The 17,734-nt window shown below is 38.8% G+C and overlaps 1 protein-coding gene across 1 annotated transcript in view; it reads left to right on the forward strand.

Annotated features, from left to right (window-relative positions):
• The window catches only part of nbas (NBAS subunit of NRZ tethering complex), a 158,840-nt gene that overhangs the window by 16,230 nt on the left and 124,876 nt on the right, over nucleotides 1–17,734 (forward strand). Inside the window, exons 13-19 of the mRNA XM_011491806.4 lie at nucleotides 160–223; nucleotides 658–851; nucleotides 2,851–3,114; nucleotides 7,928–8,053; nucleotides 8,309–8,460; nucleotides 8,628–8,765; nucleotides 15,865–15,943. Coding sequence (XP_011490108.2) covers nucleotides 160–223; nucleotides 658–851; nucleotides 2,851–3,114; nucleotides 7,928–8,053; nucleotides 8,309–8,460; nucleotides 8,628–8,765; nucleotides 15,865–15,943 — 1,017 coding nt within the window. The remainder of the gene's footprint in view (nucleotides 1–159; nucleotides 224–657; nucleotides 852–2,850; nucleotides 3,115–7,927; nucleotides 8,054–8,308; nucleotides 8,461–8,627; nucleotides 8,766–15,864; nucleotides 15,944–17,734) is intronic.

The following is a 17,734-nucleotide window of genomic DNA, read 5'->3' on the forward strand; positions in this document are numbered from 1 at the left end:
TGTTTTTGCCGACTAATGCGGGGTGTGTGTATGTTCTGCTTCACTGCTGCCAGAGCTTGTGTGCGCTGTAAGAGTAAACAGGGTTAGCAGATTAATTTCTCACCCCCTCTACACCTCCTCCATCTCTTTGGTGCCTCCATCTTTTGGTCCTCCCTGCAGCCGGGATTTGAAGAGATCAACCCAGAGTGGAAGACATCACTGGAGAGAAGGAAGAAAATAAAAGGTATTTGGGCCTAAAGGGCTAAAAGAAGCCATCTTTGTTGCTGATACAGCATTGCACTTTGGATACAATTGAATGATCTTTGACACATGGGATTCGCTGCATTACACAGTTTTTAGGGTGTGCAGACTTTGTATGGTGGGGTTCGCTGGGATTTTTTGTAGTTGAATGTAAACTTTGACAGTTTTGGGCCAGTAGGAATGACAGTTTTGACAGCTTTTGCAAGCAATAATCCATGTTTGTGTCCTCAACTCAAGCATGACAAGAGATTTCAACATCTATAAATATGTCAAGGAGGGAGAAACCAATCAAAAAAATTCTGGTTCAGATAAGAAATCTTCCAAAATAAGAGAGGAGGATTATAAATTTGAAACTCGGGTATGACAGGACAAAGGAGATGTTTCCTCTGGATTTATGTCTTCTCATACCCACCCCAGATAAGGAGCAGTACTACCCACTGGTGGATGTGAATTGGTGGAGTGACGGCGTGTTGATTCTTGCTCGCTGCTCTGGATCAGTCACTGTCTCATCGGTCAGAACATTACGCAACCTTTTGGGGAAGTCCTGTGAATGGTTTGAGCCCTCACCGCGAGTCGCTGCAGCCCATGACGGCGGCTTTCTCAGCCTGGAGGTACGTCCCATGAAAGCTGAAAGAATGAGATTCGAAAAGATTTGAAGGAATAACCCTCCCAGACCAAAATAAAAGGGAAAATATATCTTGTTTGTCCTTTTATCTTAATGACGGCAATGATGTGCCCTAAAAAACCTATTGAAAATTTAAAAATGCTGATCCAAAGTCACAATCATGCAAAAATGCAAAAAAAATGCAGGATAATGTTTTTCCAGCGCATCACATGGACCTTAACTTGGTCAAGCAGCAACCTTTAAGTTTCCATGTTGAATCTCTTTCAAAAACTACAGACAGGTGCAGTTTTAAAAAATAACCACTGGGGCCTTGCCTTGGAAGGTGTCAGTCCAGATTTGGGTAAGAAGACCTGGCTGCAGAAATCTGTGTCCAGAATCAGAACTGGAAGTACCCCATATTACTTGAAAAAAAAACGTTATTTAAACTATTTTAACTGTTACAGTTGTCCCAATTTTAAGCTTTAACAGCAGTTTTTTTTTCGACAATTCTGAACACTTTTGGATTAGGGTATGTTGTTAGCTTCTGGCCAATGATGTCAGGCGCCATCGTGTCTGCAGCCAGGTCCCTCTCAATTTGGACAGTAATAATTATCCGAATACCTAGATATTCACAATCTGTTCCCAAAAGTATAAATATTTGTGAAATTCGAGATCACTGATTACTGATTTTAAAATACAGTACAGAAGAGTTGTTGGCTGGGTGTAGGAATGTCATGCAGGAAAGCTGGGTTTACTTCCCAGAGCGTCCAATGAGCCAAAATCCAGAGTGGGTTCTTAGGCAAGACCCTTCGCACTGCCGCCCATCTGGGTTTCCCTGTGCCTTCAAAATACAGCATTGTGGAAGGGCATCTGACGTAAAAAAAAACTCTGTCAAAGCCATCTGGTCAAGTCAGTGAAAGCTGATTTGCTGTGGTGACGCCTAACAGGTTAAGCCGAAAGGTGAACAACAACATAATAAAATAAACTTCAGGCAATGTAATTATCATTTTAATGGAAGAATAATGTTGTATTTTAAAGATCTAAAACAGCATTTTGATTGACAGGTGGTCTTAGAACTGTCTTTCTGGCTGGGGTTCTACAAATGAGAAGTATCGTTGCCATGGTTTTCCAGCCCTAAATCATATAAAAACCGTCCAAAAAGTTAATCAGGGATCAATTGGCTTTAGACCATGGTCCAGGTGAATACTCGATTCTGATTGGCTCCTGGGTGTGGATTAAGGAAGGGTTAATTATTTATTACTTCCCATTTTGATTGAAAGTCCAACTTGGGACATTTTTTAATGATATTACATACACAGTTTAGTATTTTATTATCATGATCAAAAGTGGAAATTTTTCCAGAATTTTTACTTTTCATAACTTTAAGTTACATATTTGGCCATCACAAGAAAAGTAAAGGTTAATGAAATTATTTGGTGATGAAAAAAACAAATTTGCTTTAAATGGACCTAATCCAACCTAGAAACTACCAAGTTTATTTAATTCTTCTGTATTTTTATGACTTGGATAATACATGAATTTAAAAAAAAGTAACATATGCCTGAAGACTTTACAAACAAGTTTTCACTTCTTTTTTATAATAATTGCTAAAATGTTAACGTATTTCACTCTTGCTTCTGTTTGGTTGATCTGATCTCACAGAGGATATCTTAATCCAATGATTTCTGAGTCGGATTTAATGAGCCCGTCTCAAGCAAAGGGGATTAAGGATCTTGGCTGTTTGTTTGCATGGTGTCAGTGTTTACATATGAAAATGACACCTTCCCTGAAAGAGGTTCACAGATGCAGAAAAATCTGACCCTGTGTGCTGATGATTATTCACAACTGCTTCTCAGGTGCTAAATTAATGTTATTTTTTTTACTGGGCTGCTAAAATCCATCAAGCAAAGCAGCAAATTGTGCTTCATCACCAGAATCGAAAAACATGCAAAGACCCAATAAAGTGGTGTAGTAGAAATTGTAGTAAATTATTTCCTGTCTGCTAGTGTGAGGTGAGGCTGGCCCACAAGCGTCTGCGTCTGGAGAGCAACTTCGCTGGTGAGGACGAAGAGGGAGATGGCGGAGACTCGGACTCGGACGAAGAGTCCTCAGCCAAAGCCCGCTACTTCAGCTACATCAAGCAGGGCCTGTATTATGTGACGGAGATGGAACGGTTCGCTCCTCCACGCAAGCGCCCTCGCACTGTCGTCAAGAACTACCGTCTTGTCAGCCTGAGGTCCACCACGCCTGAGGAGCTTTACCAAAGAAAGGTAGGCTGCAAGTACTGCAGCGACTGCAGATGGTGATTACCAGTATTACATTTAAGAGATATATACATATTTTGATTTCCGTTACAGTGAAGAAATCTGGGTTAAAAAAAGGCCCTCAGATACCTAAATAGTTTACATAATGTGATTAAAATTCCCTCTCAGAATATCTTTTGATCCATTGTAAAAGCATTCCCAGTGGTCTTTTAATTATGATTATGCAGCTTTTAACCAAAATCAAAAGACCCATGGGCTTTTCTAGGACATAGTTTCTACAGAGTGGCAGTAGTTCATTTAAAATTTGCTCCTGGGAAGTGTTGGCGAATGTTCCTGAGAGCTCTCCGTTTATATGCATATTCACAAAGAAAGACTCAGAAATGCAATGTCACGCTTCATTTTCTTCATAGATGCGCTCCACTATCCGAAAAATGCCTCAAAAATAAGTTAAAAACCAGATTTTCATCTTAGTGGATCTTTAAGTACAGAATATTCCAGGAGCTGAAGCCAAGCATCCTAAAAGGATCACAAAACATTTATTTTGAACCAGTTAATATTTTGAATTTGTCTATATAAAACGTGGAATAAGAGTTGATACAATTACTAAATGACTTTTGCATTTTTAATGTTATTTTAGCTCAGCAGCTCAAACTGTTCCTGTGATGATTTGCTGTTCAGCCTCACAGAGTGTTATAAATTAATTTAGCTGGAGAAAGGGATTTTGCATTTTTAATATTTCACAAATGCTCCATTTCAAAAAAATATCTAATCTCTTCTGCATGGCTTTTATCATTTTTAACATGAATTTGTGATTGTGTGCCTCACCACAATGCAAATGTTGAAAACGGGTGACCTCAGCACAATTATTGAATTTAGCAACAACTGAAGGAGTTCATATGCATCTGCTTTGTCACTGAGTGCTCTCTAACGGGCCGATCAGCAAAAATTAATCCCGTCTTAGCTCAGCGAAGTTCCATTGTTTCGTTGGATCAGCTCCAGCGCGCTGTTAAGGAGAAATGAAAACCAAGCAAGATCCCCAGACTGCTTTAAAGCCATTTTTCAATCTCATGGGGTGGGGGGAATCCTCTGAAATCCTAATTGCAGCATTAGAAATATGACTGTTGCTGCCGCTTGTTACAAATTGCAGCAAAGACAACAACAAGCTCGATCACGGGGCAATAATCGCTCTCAGCGGCGCCACGTTTGAGCACGGGGTCATCTGTCATTTTTACGACGCATCATCTGTGCCTTCATCATCGTTGTCATCATCAGATGCCATTAGTCATTTCCATCAATCCTACCAGTGGAGAGTTACAAAGTAATGCATCAATATTAAAAGATCTGTGTAACTCTTGATGCATCTCTGCAGGAATTGTTCAGCTGTCATGCATTCTGGATGACGAAAACAAACATACTACATCTCTAACACTTGTGCATCCATTAGGTTTTGTGTCATTTTCTATTTTATTTATCCATTTTTAGGGATAAATATGATTGGTATGATTGGTCATACATACATCAAGGGGTTTCAGGTTCTTCCAGTCAGTCTCTTAACTCATTCAACAGTTTGTGCACTTGAAACAAATTTAAATTCATCCTTAGAAAACTTTATTTTTTTTAAACACTTTTGATCTCAAGGTATGGCAAAGCCACTTTTTTTTTATGTAAACACCTCCTATTTTCTCCCATAAAATAAAAATCACCAAAAAAAAGAGATCTCAGGCCTTATTGTCCTTGGAAGTTCTTCTGGTATTAAAAAACTATTCAGATAATCTTTTGAGTTATTTTTAAAGTGCTCCCAGTGTTTTTTTTAATTATGGTTATGCCTTTTTTTAGCCAAAATCAAGAAACCTGTGTTGTTTTCAAGGACACAGTTTCTGCAGAACGACAGGAGTTCAACAGAAATTCCCTTCTGAGTTGTGAGCGGGACATCTCATCCCCTCCCTGTTGCTGAGAGCGTATTTTTGGCATCACAAATGCGCTCTTTTTCAAACAGCATTTTTTTCATCTGCTCCTGATTCACAACAATTTGAATAAAGAAATACTCAAAAATGCAATTAAGAAAAATGCCACAAATCCATGTTAAAAACACCATTTTCATCGGAGTGACTCTTTGATGACTTTACAAGTGCAGTAGCTTGTAATCTCTTCCCGACACGAAACATACAACCAGGAGAGTGACAGAGGGAACGGTAGGAGGAAAAATCAGCAAAGTGTAAATTGCTTGAATCCAACTTGCACATGCAACAAATTATAGTGTTTGTCAATTCTTTTGTTAAGCCTTTGAGCTCATGATTGAAATAGAATGTCAAGTAAACTTGTTAAAAATCTCAGGATTGCCTGGACATTGGGCGAATTTCAACACAATAAGAACTAAATATACCATACAAACTAAATTGTCAAATGGACTAATTCCCATCTTTATTGCTAACAAATGAAAATTATTAAATAACAATATATTGAAAACTTTTAGATGTTTTTAACATGTTTTTGTGGCATTTTTGTCATGATGGAGGAGGATGTGTATGAAGAAAATTAAGCTTAAAATCACATTTCTGAGGATTTTTTTGTATTCAAACTTTTGTGAATTAGAAGCAGAAGCACCTGAAGCCTCCACTTGTAGACGACTAGATCCATGTACGTCTTTTTTATCCTTGTCTGAGCTGACGTCTGGCTCAAAACTGCATAGCTCCAATATGGCTCACTGTTTTGGTTGTACCGCTCATGTTAGGTTGGGGGTGTGGGGGGGCTGTAGGCTACCAGGAGAGCATGTAAACAGAGAGCTCTCAGGAACGGAAAGTGGGGTCGGGGTTGCTCCTTACAAACAGTCCTGAAGTACTCCTGCTCAGTAGAAATAATGTCCTAAAAAACAAAACAATTTTTTTTTTATTTTGGCTAAAAGCTTAAAAATACTAACTAATGGTAAATTTATTTTGAAGAATCTGTAAAAAAATTTAAATTATAAAATGCAAAAATGTGTGTTTCACAAAAAAACTACTTATTTTTTTAAGTTGAATATCTATTTTTTAAGGGTTAAAACTTTTTTTCTTATTTAGAATTTCATGTTTTCCGTATCAGGTTAAAGGTCTTCTGTTTATGTCAGTGGTCTGAACATGTGTCCCCTTGTGGTCACAGTTGGCGCTATAAAACTGCTGAGACTTTGAGGCACCCATACATGCATGCAGATCCCAGTTTAACCCTTGGGCAGAACCTTGGTAGAATTAAGAACACACTGGCAGGGCTGCTAACAGTTTCATTAACTGAATCTAGAGAGAAAAGGAAGCTTTTTTTTTTTTTTTTTTCCTGTTACGTCCTCCTACGTGAGCGTTCCCAGTGTGGGGTTCTTTTTGCCCTCCAGGAACCACAGTCTGGTTAATGTGCTGCTTTGTACTCCTACACAGAAGGAGAAAGAAGCAGCGTGTCAGTCTGCCAGTGTGCTCTCCACCAGCGGTCCTGCATGAGAAGATATTGTCTTTTTGTTTTGCTGCTGGATTGAATCGTTTAGCGAGGCAGTGATATGTCAAAAATCTTCTGAACCAGACCAATAATGACAAAAACAGCAAAAAATGTTTGAACTGAAGCAGGGCTTTCCTCGATTTCCTGTTCTCATTTTTTTTTGTCACTGATAAAAGTTGGATTTAAGTGGTTGTTCCACAGCTGAATCATTTTATCTTTCAGCTCTTTTTATGGAAAGATGTCTGGATTAACAGTTTTTTAGCATATTGATCAGCTTCAGTACTTCAAAAATGCCACACAGACATGATTAATTTCTCCTTTATCTGAAAAGATCTGCAGGAGGTTACAAAGGCCCTGATTGCAAATGCAAAACGAGGAAGAATGAAAGACTCCTGCTGTTTCTACAGACAGCTTAATGTGTGGCGCTGACCTTCAGGCCTGTTATTATTTCAGTAGAATATTGCCTGCGCTTGATCTGTTTTACCAAAATAAATGCTGCTCTTTCGATTTCACACTTTTTTTTTTTAAGAATCAGAATAGCCCAAGTGTTTCATTCTGATGAATTCAATCTGAGCTCTACCTTTCAGTTCTACTCCTATGTTAACCTCTAACACTTGAAATGAAAGGCCAAAGCATAAAAAGCTGGGAATGTGAGATTTTAGTGGAAGAAGCACTGTTTGGTCTTTAGTTTTACACACTGCAGCACATCACCTTTGAAGGTATATCTGGATTACACACACAGTGGGGGAAAAGAGTATTTAGTCAGCCATCAATTATTAGTTCTCACACTTAAAAAGATGATAATTTTGAAAAGATGTAATTTTCATCATAGGTATACCTCAGCTATGAGACAAAATGAGAATTTACGGTAAGTGTGTATTTACATTAAGTCCAGCAAGTACTTAATGTGAGCTCCAGACTAGACAGACTCTGTTGTCATATTTATAACTCTCCTGCAGTCAAAGAACGAGCATGTTCCCTCAGGGGACATGGCTACCAGCAGGCCAAGTTTTTTGGATCAAAAGAATTCACAGCAATGAAAGGAAATACTTTGGGTGAAATGTATTCCGACACAAAACAAATGCTTTGTGCTGGGAATCGAGACGACTCTACTGATTGGACTCCAGTACAGAAACTAGTTTCACTTTTGACTCTTTTGTTCTCGTCCCAGAAGAAGAGGTCTAAATATGCATGTAGGAGCTGGACCTGTACTTTGCATTTAGCATTTCTGCTACATACTCAAATGTTATCAAAAATTATGTAGTTCATCCTCTTGTTTAAAAAAACCCAAACAAACTTGTTTCCATGCTCTATGGGGTGAAAAAGAGCCCTTTCATAGATGTTTTGTTGGCCCTTTTCATAGATTGACAATGAGGAGTATGGTGAAGCCCTGTCTCTCGCACAAGCCTACAATCTGGACTCCGACCTGGTCTACCAGAGACAGTGGAGGAAGAGCACAGTCAGCATCGCTTCAATACAAGATTATCTGGTAAGAGCTGAAATAAAAAGACAGATTTACATCATGCCATTTTTTTGTATACAGTCTGCTCGATACGAAATAGAATATGTGCTGAGTGGGAGAAGCACATGCTTAGGTCCAACAAGAACTCACTTTCTCTATTTCACGCATCATTTCTACCAATTTCTAGCATATTTTCACGCCCTCCCCCCCTAATTCTGTATCTCATTTTATTCTGTCATTTCTCTGAACTCCCTCTTTTTGACTCGCCCACGTCGCACTCAGAGCAAGATCCGCAAGCGCTCATGGGTGTTGCACGAGTGTGTGGAGCGCGTCCCCGAGAATGTGGATGCAGCCAAGGAGCTGCTGCAGTACGGCCTCAAAGGGACGGATATTGAGGCCCTTGTGGCCATAGGAAACAATGAAGATGGTGGCAGGTAGGGCACATAAAAAACTGCCACATGCATGAGTATTTATGATGCATGAATCCGTTCGTAACAAACAGTTTTTACCTGGTTCCATTTGTCCCTCGGTAGGGACTTCTTCTGCCTGCAACACTTTGCTTATCTGTGTTTGCCTGTTGTTTGCAACTCCACCTTTTGAGGTTTATCATGCCTGGCGACGTAGACCTTGATGACCAGCCTTATGAAGACATGATATCAGATGATGAGGAGCTGGAGAGGAAGAAGGAGTGGGAGAGCAGGAGGAGACAAGAGCTGTTGGCCAAGGTTGACTTCAGCAGGTGTGTCTGGAAAGGATTTATTAGGTCAAACTCAACAAAAACAAAAAAGTTGATCTGTTTCTAATGAATAAAGCTTCACCAAGTGTCTTTTAAGACTTTACTACCGAAGATATTGCCTAAATACCACGCTCTTTGACCTCCAATTCAGAATCTGCTGGAATTTCATTTCAGTTGAAAAGTCATGGTAGTCGAAAGAATGTCAACACTGGAGCTAAAGTTCTGGTGTTAAACGGTTATTTAAGGGGAATAAAAAGCATTGTGACAAAGTAAAATACAAGTTCTACTCCCAACTCTTGTGTCTGACTAAGTCGAGACAAGGAAATCCGTCCTCTTCAGCTTCACTACATTCATCAATGTAACTAAAGGGCCGCAGAGAAGAGACTAAAGAAGAAATGGTTGAGGAATGAGCGCCAGCCACTGGTGGTTGGTTGAAATTTAAATCTGAAATCCCAGGGGCCTGGTCATATTGACTGAAAGCATAAGCATGTAAAAAGAAACCTGGTTGGTTGAGGCACAAAGATTCTCATAAAAAGCAGCATTTTCACTGCCAGTCTAAACCCGCTGAACAAAATATATGATAAATAGAAAAAGGTAAAAAAATAAACCACAGGGATTGCATCCAGAGGTCTAACAGATGCACATATTCACATGAGGACACTGGATTCCTGTTGGCATCATGTATAGAATGCTGGATGCCACTCAGGTGGAGGATTGGTCTGCCAAGCTGGTCTGCACAGAAACGGAATCTTATTCATTTGAAGCTTTGGGTCCAATGGGAAATGTACACGCAGCCTTTGAACAGCCCGTTCGGACGGTCTAGTCCTTATTCTACTGTTCCTGCTGTGAAGCATTTTGGATTTTTTTATATTTGAATATTATAGTTAAGATCAGAGACATTCAGTTGGTTCCAACTTGCAAGTTTAGGTTTAGATGTCACTAAAGTCTGTACATTTGCCAATCCTTGAAGTTTATTTGACCATTTTTAATGAGTTTATTGCCATGGCCAGGGTGCAGAGAAAGAGCGGGTAACCTTTGATCGGAACATCGCAGCGTTGTTTTCCGATCTGCGTGCCTTTGTGTGAACCCCACATTGCTCCTGGTGGGTATACATAGGTTGGCGCCAGTGTTCAGCACCGGAGCCGCCATTAAAGTGTGTGTGTGTGTGTGTGTGTGTGTGTGTGTGTGTGTGTGTGTGTGTGTGTGTGTGTGTGTGTGTGTGTGTGTGTGTGTGTGTGTGTGTGTGTGTGTGTGTGTGTGTGTGTGTGTGTGTGTGTGTGTGTGTGTGTGTGTGTGTGTGTGTGTGTGTGTGTGTGTGTGTGTGTGTGTGTGTGTGTGTGTGTGTGTGTGTGTGTGTGTGTGTGTGTGTGTGTGTGTGTGTGTGTGTGTGTGTGTGTGTGTGTGTGTGTGTGTGTGTGTGAGTGAATGGGACTGTGACGGTAAAGCATTTTGGGCCTTCTAAGAAGATGGGAAGGCGCTATATAAGTATACGCCATAAACCATTTGACCAAACCAAAAGGAAAAAAACGAGCAATATATTATTTTACTTAAGGTAGCCTAAATCAAGCCTTGCATTATAAGTACTATTGAAGTATTTTGTAAATACAATTTACTACTAATGCACTACATATAGGCTTAGTATGTTCATGGCGAATAAAGAATCAGAGAAAAGCCCTGAAACATAAAATTCATCGCTGAGAGAAATACAGCAACTGTGAAAAAAATCAATTTATTCATCTAATACACCTTGCAAACCCTCCAGAGAGAAATAACTCAGTTATTTTATTGTCACAGTTGGATGGTGGGCTAACCAAAACAGAAGACAGGAGGAAGCCACCATGCTGCTCGCTATGCTTTTTCTGCTAGTTTTTTCTTTGCAAATGTAGCAAGTAATTCATTATCATTTCTCAATATGACAGGATATGAATTCAAGGAAACGGCAAATACAGTTTTGTTACTGACAAAGTGTGGCATCTGGATTTTTTTCACCTAAGGCTCAGATTATAAGAAAGTATGGAAGCCTTTTAAATCAGGTACATAAAATGCTGATTTGATAGTTGGGTAAAAAAAACTTTCTGCTTTTAAATGCTTATTTTCTTAATCACAATTACTTTAAAGGGGTTTTACCAGGAGCACTAAGCTTTTTACAGGTTTAATATTTTGCTAAACAAATTCAAAACAAAAACCCACAAATCTTTTTTTTTTAACCATTACAATGCACTTGTAGCCTACTGTCTAGACTCTTTTTCTAGACTTTTTTTTTGCATTTCAATTTAGTCCTCCTAAAACTCTGTAGGTCTTTGTTAAACCTCTGTGATTTATTTCTCTTTATGAAAGTGGCTCTACAACAAAAGCGGTCAGCTATTTTACTCAGCTTCGCTGATTACTTCCTAAAGCACCAATTTACAAACTGACTTTTATTCTACAAGCGCAGAAGTATTCATCATGTTTAGATAGACACAGTGGGTGGCTCTAAAATATTTTCATCGGAGACCTTTTAAATCAAAAGTTGATGAAGAGTGCCAGAGTGTTGGCAGCATATCATTTATAGCATTTAGTAAGGTTGTTATTATCTACCAAGTAAATGTGGTGCTGAAGTGTTTACACTTTGGAAGACAAACACGATGCTAAAGAAAACCGCTCTGCATCCCTACCACCCTTTAAGCCCAGTTGCCCATATAGCTATTCTGCCCTTTGACTTTATAGAAATTTTTTTTTCAATGACATTGTTATTTTTATTTTTCTTAAAATTGGGTCTTCTGCCAACAAAGAACTGTTTTTCTTGGAAAAGTCCCTGGTTTCTGGCAATCTTATGCCTTGTTTCCGTTAAATGGTACGGTAAGGTCTGTACCATTTTTGGGTGTGTTGGTTGTAGGTCCATAGAAAAATGGAACGAATCGGTTAAAGTGGAGCTACTGTTAAAACCCGTTGATTGGCTGAAGGGTCATTACAACAACAGAAAGTGCCAAGAAAGGGACTGCATTCCTCTTTGCCGCCTGCAATCTTCTACCAAACAACATTAATATGTAATCTTTATCTGCACTTTTCCTGAATTCCCTGGACCATTTTAAACCGGACTTGACTGGACCGTACCGCTCAGTGGAAACGAGGCTTAAGCAACACCCCCTAACATAACACCAAAATAGGAAATTAACAAAATAAACAAAAACACCCTTTCCCTTCCCTCTTCCCAGCAAATCAAAAAGGTTTCTGAAAAGTTGAAGTTGGATTTTTTACATAAGATTTGAAGGTAAGTTTGTCCAGTCTGAAACTAAGCTCTAGTGGTCATTTTGAAGAACTGCAATATTTAAAACTTTCTGATTGGCTAAAATGCTGGAAGAGATTGTAGGGTCTTGTGAGGCTGGTGGTGGTGGTGTTTGGGGGAGGGGGGGGGGGTCTGGTCTCTCAAATTTAGCACTCTGTTTCATTAGGTGGCACGCTGGAGAGGATCATAAAGGCGGGGATGTTAATGAGGATGAGTGAGAGAAAGACAGAGAAATAGCGCTGGTGCAGATTAGAGGGTAATCTGCTGGAGGTAATTTATGCCTTTGTTGTCAAGTGCCCCGGGAAATACTAATGAAAAACCCTTTAGTGATCACTAATCACCTCTCATACCACCATGCAAATTCCCATACCCATGTATCACGAATGCCTCCTCATGTAATTTCATATGCATAACGCACCTGCTTAAGGAACCAAATGTAAACATGGCAAAGGGTGTATAATCAGTTATAAATGATGCGCATTTAAAATGCAAATCCATACAGTTTGCAGCTTTTTCTGCATCGAGTTACTGGATTGTTTGGTCCCTTTTGTTCTTTTCACATCAGGTAATAGTTACTTGTGAGCCTCTAGTCTGCAATTGAATGAGAAAGAGTAAAGTGTGTAACATTAAGCTTTTGTAATGGTTCCCCTTCAGGTGGCAGTTTCTTTCTCCTTTTTTCCATTGATGAGTTTTTTTTTTCCCATTTCTATTTTTTTTTTTTTGTACAGCTCATTGACCGGGTAATAACATTGAGTTTTATTGCAGACCTCTAGTTCAATGTAGATAAAGGAAAGATTGAGGGTGAGTTCTAGTATATAAAAGAGTGTAAAAAAAAAAGTCAATAATTTACAAACATGAGAAACAAGCTATTACGTTAAATCTTTGGTGAGTTAACTTCTTTAAATATGTCCATTTTTCTTCCTTATCTGTCTTTGAGTTAGGGCATCTGCCAGGAGGCTGACACGTGCCCCCAAAATGTGTTTGCGTGTGCCCTCACTAATGGATCAAACTATGTTGCCTTGGTGCCTGTGGCGGCGACCGAGACAGATAATAATTCTCTTAATTTCTTTTTAACTACACCGCCATTACAGAAATGGCTGGGCATCGATCACATCTGCTCTGTGTATGTTGGGGCGTGTGCTCTTTCTCAGTGTGATGCTGTTGTGTGTAGATACGGGCTGCATTTAACTACTGACCGTTGGATGGCTTGCATCTTTTATCCTATGGAATGTTAGGAGCCAGTCTCTGTGTAGGTGATATAATCAGCTATATTTTTAATGACTCCAGATAAGACACATACGTTTGTCCTTTTGTAAAAATGACATTTAAAAACCAGATACACAAACAGTTCTCACTACTTCTGGAGGATTCTACCAAGGATTATTATTTATAACCACTGATCTGATGGATGGACTGTGTAGCAGTGGAAGTTTTTATCTGGCGTTGTGTGTTTATAAAGGAGAGATGGCTGAAAAACAGACTAAAGCCGTGAGAATGAAGTTTACGGCAAGGTGTTTACGTGTTTATCAGATCAGATCCAGACTGCAGTTAGGAGTTTAATTTCCTCATTTTCTGCAGCTTAGGACCCGACTGTTTGTGTGTCAGGGCGTGTGTTGTTATTCACAGTTTTGCTGCAGCACCCTAGTACAAATACAGACATTCAGCTGTGTTGTCCTGAAAATACCTCCTTGCAAGCAGGTCTTATGTATTTAGTGTTAAATGGTTTTCTTTAAAAAAACAACAACATTTTAAACTGTTTGAATTGCCTCTCTGTCATTATAGGCCTTAAGTCTAGGTTCTGATGTGTCGCAAGTTGTTTGATCCCTTTCTTATTTTTGACTTCCTATCAATCCCAAACTTTATTAAAAGAGATTTACTTAAGCCTTTTATTGTCTTACCTTCATAGCGTATTCCTAGATTGATCTTTTTCACTGACTTCAGCCAAGGGAAAACAACCTGTATACTTCCGAGCTGAAACCCTTTAAAGAAAGAAAGTGACTGCTGCAAAATCACTCTGTAATCATTAAGCACTTGCAGTTCTTATTTATTGTCACGTACAGTCGACTAACTTTAAAACAGTAAAAAAAAACTACATAGGTATAGACATATACTTTTTTTTTTACAGATGGCTTGTTTTTAAAACCTTATTTTTCTGTGACCAGTTGACATATTTAAGGCAATTACACTATATTAAAATTCAACGTTTGGCTCATCGATTTAAATTTTTTATTTATTTATTTGACATCAATGTTTTGCACAAATTGAGACATGTTCTAAAGATGGGTACATAAAAATCCCACTACAATCGTCTATTGATCTATTTTTAAAGTGTTCCCAGTGTTTTTTGTTTTGTTTATGATTATGATGTTTTTAAACCAAAATCTAAATAACTGTGGCAGTAGTTCATTAGAAATTTACCTTTGAGTTTTGGGTGGGACCGATAGCGCTAAGCAATCCCGCCCCCCTTCCCCTCCACGTTGCTGAGAGCTCTCTGTTTGCACGCTCTCCTGCTAGCTTACAGCGCCTCACACCCCAATATAACATTAGCAGTGCAATAGAATTGGCAAGCATTATTAGACATGTTCACCCGTACAGTTTTGAGCCAGATGCCAGCTCAGACAAGGGAAAGCAAAGACGTTCATGGATCTAGTCTTCTACAAGCGACGATTCTAAAAATCAAACTTTGTACACTTTGGGGAAAAACAAAACTGGTTGTTGAAATGTTCATAGTCCTTGCATGCAGCGCATATTGTTTGTGGAAACTTGAAAGGACGTTTAACACTTTGCAAAAGACTTGCAGACTGAATCGATTACTCAGGCTAAACGTAAGGACACTTTCACAAGAAAACACTTTTATTAATTTTTGGTTGACTTGCAAGTGCACTATACAAAATAAAATTATAGAATTTGACTTTTTTAGTCTTGAAGCTGTAATCAGACGTCCTCAGTAAAAGGATCCGTTTCTCGAAACTTGCCTGAACCACATCAGAAAATTTAAGTAAACTGGATTTCCTTTTGTTGTGAGTAAACAACCATTCAGTCTCTCCAAACGACAAGAGGTACTTTAAGCAGCATTCTCCACAGGCTTCTTCCTCATCCTTCCCATCAGCCCTCTCTTCTCATCAGTTCCACTTTCCTTGCATCGCTCAGAGGAAACAGAGAAAAGTAATTACAACCAGTGTGAACACTAAGCCACAACTCTTTGATGTCTCAGTGTGTTTTTGAGCCAGTGTTAATCTTTGTTAGTCAGCACAGATAAAACCTTATGGTACCCACTGTAATGAGGGATTAAGGATTAAAACTATGGAGGAGAGGTAAACCCCCCTGTGCCCACACTGCAGTTGATCCAGAACAAATTTTTTAAAGATGGTTCAGACACCGTTTCGGATTGTAAAGTTGGATAAATGAGAAGAAGTTGAAACATACTTGCTTTGCACCTCCTAAAGGGCTGGTCTGACCAGGCATCTGGTTTTTTGCCTGCTGGTTTCTTTGCCTGGGGTGTGCTTTGAGTGACTGATTTGTTTTTGGTGTTCAAAGTCGTTCCACTTTATTTACTGCCTTGATATAATCACATTGAAAATGAATTTTGACTCTCACAGGACAATCACTCACCTCATTGACATCCAGCATCCAATACGTAACACCTGAATGCTTTTGTGGTCATAAGACGTCCTCCAGAAAATGATGAGGTTTAGGTAGCAGTCTATGGTGCGTCAGTCCCCAGTCTTTGAAGACTTACTGTGTAAGGTCACTTCTAGGAAACTGCTTTTATTTTGCTGCACTCATCTTCAGTTGGCTTGTGTTTAAACAGTGCTAATGCTGATCTGCTGGTTATAGACTGACTCTGGAGCAGAAGGAGTTGTGTCGGAGCCGACTGAAACTGCTCTCCTATCTGGACCGGCTGGCAACCTATGAGGTAATCGAATCACACAAGCAGTCTCACACAAAAACAGTTCATTCAGTCTTTTAGATGAAGTTTAAAATTCTCATCAGGTGCCAACATCAGAGAAGTATTGAGATTCGTAGTGAAATTATTTATATTTAGAGTAAGTCAAAGAAAAATTCTAAAAGACATTGGAGTCCACAGCAGTTTCAGCATCAGCAGAGTGTAGAAATTCTTAATTATTAATGAAAGAACATGCTGCAGGTGTTTTGTTATAAACATTAAAATATTTAAAAAAATATAACATTTTTGCTCTAACTAAAACCATGGACACATTATGCACCAAAAAGATGATCTCTGAAATCTCCCATGAAATTTTAATTAAAGCTGAAGTGGAACAGGCACACATAATTAAGATTATTTATTGGTCTACACAAAAGCAAATCCCAAAAAATCCAGAAATATATTAAATCTAGTAAAAATCAAATGGCAGGTACATCTTTTAAAAATAATTTTTATTTTTAAATGTTTGACCTATCTTTGTGATGAAATACTTGATTGACAAGTATATTACTGGATTAAAACCAATCATTTTCATTTTGGTTATTTCTCCCATTGCTTTGTTCAATAAGTCAACAGGTCGGATGTGTGTGTGTGTGTTTTTTTTAATACAAAACAGCTTTCCCTTCACCATTTGACAAGACTGAGTAAAGTAAATGTATTTACTAGTTGTGCTGTCAATATTACACACTGACAAGAGAGGGAAGTTTGTATTTACAGAAATGAAGTTTTTCCTTTTTTTCCCCCAATCTCAACTCTGCACAGTAGAACCCTAATTAGATCAGATATTGACTCCTTAAAAAATTAGAAAGTATGTTTAAATTTCTTTCCATTTGTCAGTAAATTGCAGACTCTAAATTTGTATGAAATAGTTTTATGATCTGGCGTAGCAGCACGCAGCAACAGTTGCTCATCAAATAAAAATAGCTGTGATACTTGCATTAGTACTCTGATGATGAGTTTTTTTTATAGAAGCATTCAAACCAACTGTAACCAACAAACTCCAGACAAGTCATCATGGAGATTAACTGAATTTATGGAAACTCTAAGGGGGTACTTGGCATTGCTTTTAAAAATATTAGTTCTTTACTTGGATGGAACAGAGCAAAGAGGTTATAAACCTAACCTGTCTCTAGATTATATATCATGGTAACACCATGTAAAAAAGGCAGCAGTAACTTCTTTTGCTTATAGCTGTATATATACATTTTATGCCTTAGTCACATGCACCTGTACAGGGGCTTGACCCGTCGAGGTGCTGCGGGTTTTGTGGGTTATCTGGGCTAGTGGAGGGTCGTAGACCGCACACAGGCCGCACACACGGGGTGTGCTGGTGATCTGTAAGAGCTTGTAGGATGCCTGTAGGAGACTGGCACTGTTTTTAACATTCAGGCTGTGCACATTAAGTGCGCTCTTATTACTTGACAGGGCTGCCTCTTCGCTCTTTCTTACCCCGTTGTCTAAGTGTTCGCTACGACCTGTCGCCCACAGCATGCCCGTAGTAAAAATTTAACATTCTCACTCCAGGGACTCGCCGAGTTGTGCCAGCCACCTTTGGGGTCAAATGTTGATCAGCTTAAAGTGAATGAAAAAGAAAACAAAGTAAATTTGAAATAAATATTAAATAATTAAAATCAGTTTTAAGCTCAAAAGTGCACATTTTAATTTTGAAAGAAATGTAGAAAATTTGAAAAAATAATTGAAAATGTAAAACTTCAATTAAAAGAAATTTTTTTTTTTTATTTCCACTTTTTCTTCCCCCCT

This window comes from Oryzias latipes, chromosome 24, assembly GCF_053564925.1.
Source record: "Oryzias latipes strain Hd-rR chromosome 24, Olatipes_Hd-rR_3.1".
NCBI lineage: Eukaryota > Metazoa > Chordata > Actinopteri > Beloniformes > Adrianichthyidae > Oryzias > Oryzias latipes.